The sequence below is a fragment of the Tympanuchus pallidicinctus genome, unplaced genomic scaffold (genome assembly GCF_026119805.1).
Source record: "Tympanuchus pallidicinctus isolate F22 unplaced genomic scaffold, pur_lepc_1.0 scaffold6, whole genome shotgun sequence".
NCBI lineage: Eukaryota > Metazoa > Chordata > Aves > Galliformes > Phasianidae > Tympanuchus > Tympanuchus pallidicinctus.
This window is the reverse complement of record NW_026294780.1, coordinates 44,783,208-44,796,728: the sequence shown is the minus strand read 5'-3', so window position 1 is coordinate 44,796,728 and position 13,521 is coordinate 44,783,208. Positions and strand designations below refer to the sequence as shown.

Genomic DNA, 13,521 nt, shown 5'->3' with positions numbered 1-13,521 from the left:
CGGCGTTTTTGAGGGGAGTGAGTTTTGGGTTTTCTCGGATGCTATTCACAAGAAACACACTCCTCTTCACGGCAGGCACTCACTGTCCACCACCATCACCTCGGCACTCCGTACCCGATGTCACCTCACCTTACACACCCCCGTGTCCAGCCTGGCAATGCTACGTGTGACTGAAGTACCTCAGACCCACTGGCAGCACGCTGCTGTGCTGCTTTCGATGGCTTCGGGAGGCCCGGCCGGTTCACCTCCTCGCTCAGAGGCTGGCGCAGAGGCGGCGCACACACCGCGCCCGCCGGCCGCCTCAGGCCCTTGCGCGGCACCACCGGCTCCGCCCGCTCCACGTGCGAGGCCACCGGCCGCCGGGGACTACAGTTCCCAGCACGCCCCGCGCCGCCGCGGCGTGCGCCGGGAAGCGCGGTCTCTCCTCCAGCCTGGGGACGGCGAGCGCGGCGGAGAGAGGGCGGGGCGAAGCGGGCGGAGCCGCGCGGCGATTGGCCGAGCGCCGCCCGCCGCTCTCCCAGTCGCTCGGCAACGTCGGGCGCGCCCCCTCCCCCCCCGCGCCGTTCTCCTCCCGCCCCCTGTGGCGCGCGCTCGTCACGGCGCGTCTCCCGCCCCCCTCTCCTCCCCCCCGCCCCTCGCGCGAGCCGCCGCCGCCGGAGCCGCCTCAGCCGCCGGGAGCCGCCGCCGCCATGGCCGAGAACGCCGCCGCCGCCGCCGGCCTGGAGAACCACCGCATCAAGAGCTTCAAGAACAAGGGCCGCGACGTGGAGGTAGGCGAGGGGCCGGTGGGGCCGCGGCTGGGCCCGGCCTCCGCCTCCTCCTCCTCCTCCTCCTCCTCCTCCGGCGGCGGGCGGGCGGGCGGGCGGCGAGAGGAGGGGCCGGGGCCTGGCCGCGCTCGCGGCGCCGCCGGCGGGAAGGAGGCGGCCGGTGGGGGAAAGCGCCGCGGGGCCGTCTCGCCTCCGTCAGGCGGGCGCGGCCGGCGGGGAGCGGGGGGTGGGACGGGGAGGTGGCGGGGCCCCACGGCGGGGTGCGGCCCCCGGCACCGCCGCCCCCGGGGCCCGGCGCGGACAATGGTGCCGCCGCCTTTTGTGGCCGGGGCCGTGCGCCCATCCCGGGGCCGTTGTGCCCATCCCGGGGCCGCTCCCCGCCGCCCGCGGGGCTTCCCGTCTCGCTCCGCGCCAAGTCGGCCTTCCGTTCCGTGTTTAAATGTCGGTGGGCGCGGATTTGGTGTCCGGTTGAGTCGGGAGCTCCACCGGGGCGATGTGGGGCTGAAGGCCCGTCTGCCCCCCGCCGGCATCCCTCCGCAAGCACGGCGCCGGGGCCGGGCTGGGAGCTCGTCCCACCCCGCTTGTGTTTGAGGTTCTGTAACGGGAAGGGAAAGGGGTGGGAGCCGTGCTGGAACCGCACTGGGGCTGGAATCGGATGAGGGTTGACGGGAATGAAAGCGTCGGTGTGTGTCAGTGTGCGCCGACTTCTCCTGGCCTCCAGCGCTATCGCCGAGATGGACTCGTGCAGTCGGCCCTTCGGAGAGCGTGCGGTGTCTGTGCAGGATTCCCACCTATTGTCTGGGTGGGGTGGCGGCGGTGCCGTTAAGCTGACATTCCCGATGCGAGCTAATCTTTACCTTGATTTTTTTGCTGAACTTACGACGGTGGAGCTTCCTCACACAGATATCACATGTGAGGAGCTCATTGACTTCGATACTTCTGGGTAACGCTGGGAAGCGTTAGCAAGTAGCTAAAAATTCCCGTCCTTTCTTTAAGCAGTTGCTTCTCAGGGCAGGAGGAGGCGTGGTGGGGTTCCTTCTTCCCTTCTCCTCCAGCGAGGCTCTTCCTGCGGCTCCTCATTCATTTAGCCCGTGCTCGTTGCTGGCTTTGTTGCTGCTTCCTCAGCCTCTGGCCTGAATCCATTGGAGCTCCAAACAGGGAAAGGTTAGGTATGTTGGTGCCCGGTGCAAACTGAGCTGTCGTCCATCCTTGCTTATGTTACAGCGTGCCCAAGACGGAGGGGAATTAAATATCCGCCTCTGTGGGGGGGAGAGGAGAATTGACAGCCTGAGCTTTACTGGGATTAGTTAAAGCAGCCCTGCTGAGGTACCTCTGCTCTCAGGAGAACGTTTGCTCCTGAAGTGGAGTAATTATTTTGGAATAGGGTATTTGCAGTTACAGAGAAGTCTATCCTCCGGGGTTATCTCCCAGTCTGCTGACTGGCTCCTTTTGTGGCTGAGCCCAAGACTGTGGTGGATAACCACATTAACCCTGCTGGAGCTGAAGCTGTCATCCGTGCTTTTGGGATGGGTCAGGCTCTCAGAGGAATCTTTCTTTTGTGGGCACTGAGCAGATGAAACACAGGAATAAGTAAAAGCAGCATGCTCGTGGATACTTGCTAGAATGAAATTTCGATTCATTTAGAGGACTATTAGAAATGCCAGTGTCTGTCGTGTCTTTGAGGGCAACTTAATTCATATCAAGTGTCTGAAATTTTCTCCTGTAGCTCTTTTTTGACTTTTTTTTCCCTGATCATGATCCTTATTTAAAAGCTGAAGTTCAGAGTGCTTCTATAAGTAAACTTTATGTAACTTGGGTGTCTAGCATGAAAGCTAAATTTATAGCAGAGAAAGAAGTGCAGCAGTGCTGTATAATTGCTTGCTGTGCTTCTCCTCAGCTACCACTGTACGTTCTGACAGAGTGTCTCCATTCAGTGAGATTATCAGTTCTCTGCAAAACAGTTCTTGCCTAAATCAAGTGCTGCACGTAATTCCCTACTGTCAGCAATTAAATGCACTTGTTTTGGTGCGTGCTGCAACAAGGAGTGTTACATAGAGATGCTGCTTCCAGTTTTTGTACATGTCTTTTAAAACCAGACTGAGAAGTGCTGTCACTGATCTGCATCTGCACTTTCTCTTAGATTCCACCATAGGGAAAATAAGTGGTTAGAACGATGGAGCAATAAATCATGGTCTGGTATCTCCATTATATCCTTTGGAAAACCTAACCTATTCCATACCGTATGTTCCCAGGTTGGGTTTGAAAGCAGCGTTGTTTGAGTCACCTTCTGCCTGGAGACAGTCCCTGCCTTTGAACTCATCAGGCTCAAAAGCATTTTAAGAATACCTTAGCAGCCTTCCCTTGGCTTCTAATAAATACTGAAGAGTTCTTATTGATCCCCTCTGGGTACAGACTATTATGGCAGACCAGAACACTTACTCCTTTAATTTGTAGTTAACTCATATTTTATTACTGGTTTGCTAGGCCATGATCATCTTTGCTGTTTGTTAATACAACTTTAAGAGGGAAACAAAAGATGAGTAAGTACTTCTGTCTGACTGTAGGACAGACCTTTGTGCCCTGTGGTCTTCTCCTAAGACCGAGGAACAGGATCAGGGAACTGGGCAGGTTATAGTAGTCTGTTGCACTGACTATTTGGCCTGTGCACTTCTTAAGTCTTAGATTGGGTTGGGAGGTTTCTTACATTGAGTCACAGAATCACAGAATGGCCTGGGTTGGAAGGTACCTCAAGGATCGTGGATCTCCAACCCCCCTGCCACATGCAGGGCCACCAACCTCCGCATTTAATACCAGACCAGGCTGCCCAGGGCCCCATCCAACCTGGCCTTGAACACCTCCAGGGACGGGGCATCCACAACCTCTCTGGGCAGCCTGTGCCAGCACCTCACCACTCTCATAGTAAAGAACTTCCCCCTGACATCCAACCTCAATCTTCCCTCCCTCAACTTAAAACCATTTCGCCTTGTCCTGCTGTTATCTACCCTTGTCAAGAGTTGATTCCCCTCCTGTTCATAGGCTCCCTTTAGGTACTGGAAGGCTGCAATGAGGTCACCCTGCGGCCTTCTTTTCTCCAGGCTGAACAAGCCCAGCTCCCTCAGCCTGTCTTCGTAGGGAAGATGCTCCAGTCCCCTAATCATCTTTGTGGCTCTCCTCTGCATCCTCTCCAACAGCTCCCTGCCTTTCTTCTATTGGGGTCTTCAAACCTGGACACAGTACTCCCAACATTGCTGTTGCCTTCCTGCATTAAGGAGGTATGGTTGTGTGCGTAGGGCCGGAATTCTGACTTTGAAGAATTCATACTTGTTATCCCCAAAGAAAGAGTAATGGCAAAATCAAATGCCAGAAATAAAGTGCTACTCAATGTTAGCTTGTGTTCTTGCTTTTATGAGTGAGGAGACTTCTATTTTTATAGGCACTGAAATATGATTAGCAGTAGTCAGAACTAACCTGAACCTGCACAGCTGGGTGATAGAAGCCAAAACACCAGTGTCTTCATTTGGATGAACGAGTGCCAGAACAGTTTATCCTCACAGCCTTCTCTATTTTATATTCTCCAGAGATGTGAAAGGGCTTTTAAAATCGTCCCATGTACAAGGAGAGTGCCTTCCTGTTCATCACCAGCGTGTGGTCTTAAGGCTCAATGAGTGTTTTTGTAAAGGTACAGCACTGATTATTCCAACACAATTGAGGCTTTACTGAAAAAGATTAAAGAATTGCAATTGCTTAATTTGTGATACTCCTTATAACTGCTGGGCTTATTTGTTTATGGTGACATTTTGAACCTTCTGATTTTTCTGCTTGTGGTTTTCCAGCTTCATTCTTTACCTCATAATGTCGTTCTGAGAGCTTTTTCCTCCTGCCACTTCTTGGAGCAGAAATATGTTACTTACTCTCTATTGCAGTAGCAGGCACCGTCTTGAGGATGGAGATGATAGATCACAGAATCATAGAATGGCCTGGGTTGAAAAGGACCACAATGCTCATCCAGTTTCAACCCCCTGTTGTGTGCAGGGTCGCCAACCAGCAGACCAGGCTGCCCTGAGCCACATCCAGCCTGGCCTTGAAAGATCAAACCATTCAGCCAGTTTCTCATTATTGGGATCAGTCAGCATCGTTGGCTAAATAAAATTTAAAAATTCTTGATAAATTGAGATGTCACAGCCACCACTGCCTCCTCCAGTTACATTTTTTGGGCCCGTTGTGTCACCTTTTGGTCTGTGTCATCTGTGGGCCCAGAGACTTTGTTGCATCCATTCTTATTCCTTACCATCAGCAACCTGATCCTGAATGAGGCAGAGCAAGGCACCGGGCTTAGCCCAGATCTCCATCAGCAGCTCTGGCATCTTCTGTGTGTTTGCTGTGCCCGCTCTGCTAGCAGTGTGGATCTAGCTCTTGAAAATGCTGGGATTTATTCACGTTTTTTTGTCACACTGCCATGAATTTTTTTTTTTTTTTTTTTTTTTTTTTTTTTTTGCAAGCAGAGGAATATTGTTGTGGAGAGGCCAAATCCATGTGATCACTGGGCATCTGAGAAGGGTGTGGGCTGACTGAGAGCCGTGCTCCTGTCAGATGTCCAAGGCGTATTGCAGTGGAGGTACCATAGCTGTGCAGTGTTAACAGATGAGGGGATGTGACGCTACTGGCTCATCTCATGGTGCTGTTTGTGCACTGATTGGTGCTTTTGTGGCCTCCCTGTAATTCCCTCCAACACCAGCTGAAACAAATAAGGCTTGTAGCAATCCCAGAAAACCAGTTGTTTCCAGCTATTTTGCAGTAACCCACCTTCTTTCCAGAGCACGCTCTTGCAGGTTGATCAGCCTTCTGCCTCTCGCTTTGCTGGCACAGGATCTGATATTGACAAAGCAAGGGTTGGGGGGGAGTAGGGCTGGAGGGATGATTTAGGTTGGTTTAAGCATCTGTGGTCCTGTTGCCTTAACGGCCTCAGTGCAGCTCGGGAGTCAAAGTGAAAGCACAGGTGTCAGGTAGCTTCCTGCTGGGAACTGCTTTTAATGTAACATCAAATATGCTCAGGCAGAGCTTCTAACCTGCAGATCTACAGCTCCTTTATTAGCCTTTCAGGCCACTGTGCTCTCAGGAGAATGCAGATGTGCACGCCTGCACCACAAGAAGAACTGCTTGGGTAGGAAATAAGATGCAGATACGGGAAGCTTCTTGCCTCCTTGCTGTTGCTACATAGCTTTCTAAACTTCAGTTACTCTGCAAGTAAAAAGTGTAGTACTGTCAAATTTTTGTCACCATTGGCAGCAAACAAACACCTCCTTAGTTCACTTTGGTTTACTTTTTTCTTGTGAAACTCAATCAACTGAATGCACTGCATTTGGAAATGTTTAAAAATGTGTACTTTGGGGAGGCATTGTTTGTTTCAGAAATACCTGTGGAGAAGACAATTTGGAGATGGCATCTGGTGATGAACGTAATCTCTGTAAGCTGATTGGAATCTGTGCTTGCTGTATTGATACCCAATTATTATTTGTTCTTGTGATATCCCAAGGCTTCTCTTCCTGTAATTACACAATTTGGTTTTCTTCATTCTATTGTGTGTTCAGCAACTGCAGCTCTTGCCCTGGTATTCCTAACACCTCTTCTATCACGGCATCAATTTCTAACCTGTAGTCCAAGTTGGTAAGTTGGTAGCAGCATAACTATCACGCTGATTTTAGGGGCTCCTTCACTATTTTTATGTGAGTTGTTTGAGGTTTTCATAATGCTTGTGCAGTACCAGCACAAAACCAAGGATGATTCTTTTCCTCTCAAACTGTGTTACCTGAAGAGGTGATGATTAGGAGGATGTAACAGCTACCACCAAGTGGTTAGATTTGCATGTACTGTGGGGTTAGAAATGGAATTGGACATCTAATATCTAAGTCCTAAAGAGGCAACAAGCTGCCTGAAGCTGATGTCATTAAAGGAATAGAGACAAACTGCCACGAAATATTAAACCTATGTATTTTTCCAAGAATGCAGCCTGCTCATTGTTTAGAAAATATCTAGGGCTGTGAAACTGATGCTGAGTTGGTATTCCTGGATCCTTCCGTAAGAGCTGGGGCTGTGGGCTTTGCATTCCATTCCACTGAATTTGATGTTGGTAATCAAAGAGCTAGTTTCCTCCAGAAGCTTGTCCTGCACCAGAACTAGCAGTCTGTGGAGTCAGCTAGTGGCTGAGCTCTTTGTGCTTCATTCTTTTCATCTTCTGCTCCCTGAGCTGGTCAGTCACATCTGGGGATGAACGGTTGCTCAGGGAGATTGGCATGAAGAGGAGAGTGTAGACCTTGGTCTAGAGGGGGGTGTCCCTGCCTATAGCAGGGGGCTGGAACTCGATGATCTTAAAGGTGCTTTCCAACCCAAGCCATTCTATGATTCTATGACTGTTAGCGCTTTGCAGTCAGGTTGACACCAGTAGATTTGCTGAGGAAGTTCCATGCTCATTCTTCAGGGTCAGCTAACACTTGTATCCTTTCCTGGATTAAACAAAGCTGCAGTGCGTTTTCAGCTTGATTTTGTGTGTGTTTAGTGAAACACGGGAATGCATGCTGCATGGATGGCTTCAGGACCAGAGATGAAATGAGTATCTTCCCCATTCAAACACCTGCATTGCTGCATTGGTCATTTCCCTCATTTTTTAATGTCTGTGTTCAGCTGAGGATCTCTCCTCGTATGTTTTAAACCGTGGTTATTGTCAAGTTCAGTAACAGATGGATTTTGGAGGCAGTGATGGAATAGGTGACTGTGCAAAATCAGCTTAGAGAAATAGCTTCCTCACAGTTTGAGTTGTTAGCCTTGATGGAAGTGCATTTTAATGAATGATCAAATCCTATTGCAAACTTGCTGTACAGAAGGTAGTCAGACCTCATTTGTGTGAGGTTAAGGTGGTCAGATACGTGTGGGGCACCTCATTGCCTGCTTTCCAAAGATGCAGGAAGGGATTCCTGGCCAGGCATAACTTGATATCTCAGACTTGCAGGTCTCAGAATAACCCGGTCCTTAACTTCTCCTAAGTAACTGCAGTCTAAGTCACATAATTGGAATTACACAGAGACTCTGGAGCTCTCTCCCAGGTGAGCCCATGTCACCCTGATCCACTCCTGTCCCAAGCTGGGGGATGGCTTACTTTGTCCCTGGGTTCACTTTGTTCTCTGGCAGTGTTTTCAGATGGGTCCTGTAGCTGGGAGTTCCAGAGGAGCAGTGGTACTTGGCTGTCAGAGCCACTCTGCTGCTGGTGGTGGCAGCAGCTTAGCAACAGCTGACACCCTTCCATGGAATGGTGTGCAAATGGGACATTTAAGAAACTGAAGGCATGCTGAAGAGAGGTGGTCTAAGTATGGCATCGGGGCTCTTATCACACTGAAAGGTGAGGTGGAAGCACACAGAGCTCATGACGTTGCAGTGATTAAATTCAGAAAGATTGCTGATGCTGGAAATCAGTGTATTTTGCAGCTCCTAATGCTCCGTTTTCTCCTTGGCCTGTCAGCTGAGTGTGTTCTCTTGCATCTTGAGAACGATCTCTTCGTAGATTTAATTAGGCACTTGCACATGTTATACTTAATTTTTTTTTTTTTTTTTTTTTTTTTACATTTTGATTGTTTCTTTCAAAAACAGAAGAAAACAACAACAGTCATTTTATTTGAGCTAGGTAATTTTAGACCAAAAAAGCTTCCTATAGAAGAATATAGAGTATCTCTGTAAGGTCTTTGTTTTGTTTTCCTTCATGGCACCCAATGAACGTGTGCAAATTGCATTTATTCTTTCCCATTTTATAGATGGGAATAACTTTCCCCTCTTAACAGGGAGGATGTTTATAAGTATAATGTGGGAGGTACTTTAATATTACAGCAGAGGACTGTTTAAGTATCTGGAAACAGAGTGTCTTTGTTGAAACACAGATTGCTCAAGAAGGTATCTGGCATGTCCTTAGCTGAGTGTTTTGTCTGTTTGAGGGGAGAGATCTAGGTTTTGTCATTAGCCTGAGCTGGCATTTTTGGAGGGAGCATAAGGAAAATGAGTTGCAAATTCAGTGCCCAGGTTATGGAAATCCAGCAAGGGGGACTGCCACTTTCTGGCTTAAAGGGGAGGTGGGGAGAGTTTGTTTGCTCGGTTTCTTCTTGTGAAAGGGGGGGAAGGGGAAGCTAGGATAAATATTTGGCAAGCTTAAGAATGTCTCATCTTCTGTGGCAGAAGTCTGTGAGGCCATTCTGACCAAACACTTCATTTTGTAATTAGATTATGGAAAGTAGTCATCTGCAATTTTAGAAGAAGCTCTTATATTTAAAAGTAAGCTTTTACATTGATTTAAGATTTAAAGAAATCTGATTGTTGCACCCGCTTACCATGAAGAGCCATTTTAATTTTACTTTATTTTCTGTTGTCTCACCCCCAGTACACGAATAAAGACGATATATTGGCTGTGAAGTGCTGCATTAGAAGTGGTGGGTTTGGTTTCTTTTAAAGTGTGTTGGTGGGGAAAGAAACTGGGCTACCTCTGAACTGGATTCTTCTATGCTACATGCCCTATGCAGGGCTCCCCTTCTGCAGCAGCAGCTGGCTGTGCTCCTCAAGCAGACAGTGGGTGTACTTCCCCTCCTCAGTCAGGGAGTAGGAGGAACGCTGGCTTTCCCTCCTAGGAGAAGACAGATTGCTTGTTCTTTCTGGTGGGAGTGCAGGACAAAACTACTGCTTGGAAGGAGTTGGTGATCATGGCTTGGCTGCCTGTCGGCCTGAGCAGAGTATGGTGATGAGTTAGCTGGGGTTAACTGGAAGCTTGGCCTTTGGTGGAGCCCATGCGGCTGTACTGAAAGCTGTCTGCTCTCAGTCAAGGTGTGATGAATGGACTACACTTGTGTTTTGATGTTAAGCAGAGAATTCAGCCCTTCTTTCATGCTATATTAGAACAGCAGATAACAGTCGCATTCTGGATTGCTTCGTGTCCTTCAGCTTCAGTGCAATTCATGTTGAATACAAACAGCTAAATTGCTTTGAGTCCAGTCTCCTGAGGGCTGGTTGATGTACCTCTACCTTTAAACTGGATAATTAGTGTATGGAAATTAAAACAGCAGTGCTCACAACTCACATCTTTGGTGTTAGCTCGGTATGTAGGTTAAAGAAGTGCAAAGAGGGGGTGTCAGGATCTCGAAGAGTAGGCTTACAAAAGAGTGTGTTAGAAGAAATCTCAGCAGCTGCTTTTCTGTGGAGGTCACTTGGAGTAGCAGAGGAGGATAATGTGGATGGGCAGCTTTGCATCCTTAGGGCTTTCAGGTGACTCAGCACCATGAGCAACAATAATTGGCTTGTGGCTTTTTGTGTTGGCTTGCATGTCTGACTGCAGTGAGTCATTGCCCGTCATTGAGTAAAAAACTCAGTGGGTACCTGATGCACCCACTCTGCTGAGACTCTCTGGGTTCAGATATGCCAGAACAGACTGAGAAACAAGCAGCAGGTAATCATTTTAGAGGCCCCAAACAAACAAACAAACAAAAAAACCCCAAACAAGTAAACATGGCAGATGTAACTGAAAAAGAACTTTTTGGTGGCCTTCAAAAAATAAAAATCATTGCTCTTCAGAGGACAGTTCAAAAGTTTATAGAACTACTTTGTAATGAGATAAGTCTCAAAGTTGGACAAAGGGAAGAAGAATCTGTGTTCATTGTACACTGAGGGGAAAAAAAGCGTTGGCTGATATCCCTTGGTGCTCATACCTAAGGAAGCAAACAGAGTAGGAAGGGTTAATTCTGACAACAGTTTGATTGAGTTTGGCAAGGATGTCAGATCTTTCTGGGAAGAAATAGAAGGGATCCATGTCTGTATTGTCATTGGTTTCAGTTCTAAGTAGTTGCATTCTAAGTACTTCCAGTTTTAAGTACTCACATTCACACCACTGAGATGCTGTTCCAGAATTTTGTGTTAATAATCCCAGAATTTTGGATTCATGCACTGGTTTTGCTTGCTGTTGTTGGAGCAGGCTCTGTGTGCTTTGAAGATGTGAACGAGTGGAACAGCAGCATCAGCTTCTATCAGTGTCTCTTTGTCTGAAGCTTTGTTTCTGGCTGAAGCCAGCTCTACCAGAACAAGTACAACAGTATCATCAGTCTAAGCCTCAACTTTGAACAGACAAACAAATTATATTCCTATGCAAATAGAGAACATCTAACTTCTAATGTTAACTGAAGATAGGCAGCTGCTAACCTTAGTCATCTGGAATATGTATACAAAGGAGCGCTTGGATTTTTTGCCTTCTGACCAGAGCCAGCCCAGCTTCTGAGGCTTTTGCATTTTCACATAGGTTGTGCTATTTCATGCTTGTTCAAAGGTGTCAGAAGGAATAAAGAAGAAAAGCTAGTAAAAAGATTTCAGGGGATGAACAGTGTTTACTTCATCAGTGGAAACGCCTTCTCTCACTGTACTGCACCCACAGCCACATTGTAAACTATTTAAAACTGTGCTCCAGGGTATGCTTATGTGCAGGGGGGGAGCCATTAGTTCAATCCAATCCAGCTGTTGGAACTGGGCCAGTTTCTCTTCAGTTAGGCAGGTGGAAGCAGATTGGAATTGACTTGCAAATGCTAAGCTTTCCTGGTGCCCCGTACGTCTAATCAAGCTTAGTACTATTCCAGGTGTGTATTCTGGGTAGCTCTTTCCTGTCAGCATTCATCTCCTGGTTTTCTGAGTCTGGTTCCCAAAATGGTGAAAGGTAAGAGCAGAAATAAAGAATTTCAGTGACCAGTTATCTTTTAATGAAGTTTGTAGACTCTAAGAAATTAGAATCAATTTGTTCCCTTCTTTCCTTTTTAATAGTCAAAAGACCAACAGCAGCTAAATGAATGTCTTAGCCAGGTTCCTGAAAACACGCTTTGCGTCCAGAGAATCACCAGAACTCTTCTGCTGGCTTGCTTAAAAGCATCCGAGTCATAGAATCAGAGAATCTCAAAATTCTTAGAGTTGGAAGGGTCCTGTAAAGGCCATCTAGTCCAACTCCCTGCAATGAACAGGGGCACCACAGCTAGATCAGGTTGACCAGGACATGATCCAGCCTTGCCCTGAAAGTCTCCAGGAACAAGGCATCCACCACTTTACTAGGTAACCTGTTCCAGTCCCTCAACACTCTCACCATAAAAGATTTTTTCCTTATATCCAACCTCTATCTACCCGCTTTGAGCTTGAAACCATTTCTCCTTTTTCTGTCGCTACGGACCCTGCTGAAGAATCTGTCCCCTTCTTTCCTGTTGCCTCCCTTTAGATACTGAAAGGCTGCTATCAGGTCACCTTTGAGCCTTCTTTTCTCCAAATCTTTCCTCTTCCAGCACTGATGGAAACGGTGTAAATGTTTTGATTAAAAGATACCCCTCCTTAGGTATTCTGCATAATGAGGTGGCAGGTCTGGGTGAGCACCACACTGAGCTCCAGATCTGCTTGTTACCGTGGTGAGTAGATTGAGCCATTAAATGGTGGCTGTGCTTTCATCTTCCCTCTACCCAACAGTATAGCTGAAAATGGTTAAAATGTTTAAAATTCATAGCACTTTGGGAGGTTTAGGTTAGATATGAGGAGGAAGTTTTTCACACAGAGGGTGGTGATGCACTGGAACAGGTTGCCCAAGGAGGCTGTGGATGCCCCATCCCTGGAGGCATTCAAGGCCAGGCTGGATGTGGCTCTGGGCAGCCTGGTCTGCTGGTTGGTGACCCTGCACATAGCAGGGGGTTGAAACTGGATGAGCATTGTGGTCCTTTTCAACCCAGGCCTTTCTGAGATTCTGTACTCTGGTGACATTTGATATACGTATTTTTTTAAATGTAGAAATGATGTGTGTTATTAAAACAGATTTTTGTGAAATTTCTTTTGTAATTTAAACATAAAATCTTTATCCAGGAGTAGCAGAGAAAGCGGTGACTCTAGATTTCTAACTAGTTGTATCATTCACACATTTGAATTGGTTTTGCTTTTCTAGTTTGTGCTACATCTGGAGATGAATTAATCTTACCAAGCGCCCACAGTTCCTTGTCTCTAAAACCGATTTATCTCAGGGATTTTAAATTGCTACTAATCGATTAAGATTGAGTTTTAGATAAAATGTAGACATTACAGATTAATGGAAACCCTAGGACTAGTTTCAGTTGTGGATTAAAATTAACTTGCCGTAAAGGAGTACCGGTGTTGGAAATCTGTTACTACCTTCAGGGGTTGTCTTTCAACTGTGAAACTGCTGTATCTCATGTGTAGTTTTGTCCTTTTGAATTGGCCTGAATTTTCTTCTTGTTTTGTTTTTCAGGAGAAATGTACTACACCGTGAATTTGCTAGGATAGTTTTTGGAAAATGCATTCATTTGTTCTGGTATACCTTAGGCTAAAATAACTGATTGATTGCTGGATTGCTTTTATTTCTTTGTTCTGTTTCTGTTTGTTTATGGGAGCCCTGCGAGTTGCCTTTTCAAGTAGTGTGATGTATTGTTCAGTTAAAGGCTCAAGCAGCCAAAGAAGCTTGTTTACCAGACTTAATGCTCTCCTTACAAACTTAATCTAAGTGCTATCCAGAACTTCAAAGTACTCGTTTGTTTTTCTTGGCTGCAAAGGTGTGGGTGGCTTTCTGAAAGGCAAGGAGTGGCAGTTAGAGCTCTGACGGACCTTTAGCTCTTTAACATATTGTGAGCACCACTTACAGGGTTTCACAGATGTTACTGGTGAGGTACATATCATAGAGTGGTGGAGGTTGGAAGGGACCTTTAAG

General features: G+C 47.3%; 1 protein-coding gene across 2 annotated transcripts in view; it reads left to right on the top strand.

Moving 5' to 3' along the window:
• The first annotated feature begins 633 nt into the window (after positions 1-633).
• Positions 634-13,521, top strand: part of KPNA3 (karyopherin subunit alpha 3) — a 53,041-nt gene continuing 40,153 nt past the window's right edge. Inside the window, exon 1 of one of the 2 annotated variants that reach the window (XM_052664584.1) lies at positions 634-770. In XM_052664584.1, coding sequence (XP_052520544.1) covers positions 690-770 — 81 coding nt within the window. In that variant the 5' untranslated portion in view covers positions 634-689. Of the gene's footprint in view, positions 771-11,469; positions 11,491-13,521 lie in introns of those variants that run through there. The other variant, XM_052664586.1, reaches the window with a different exon arrangement.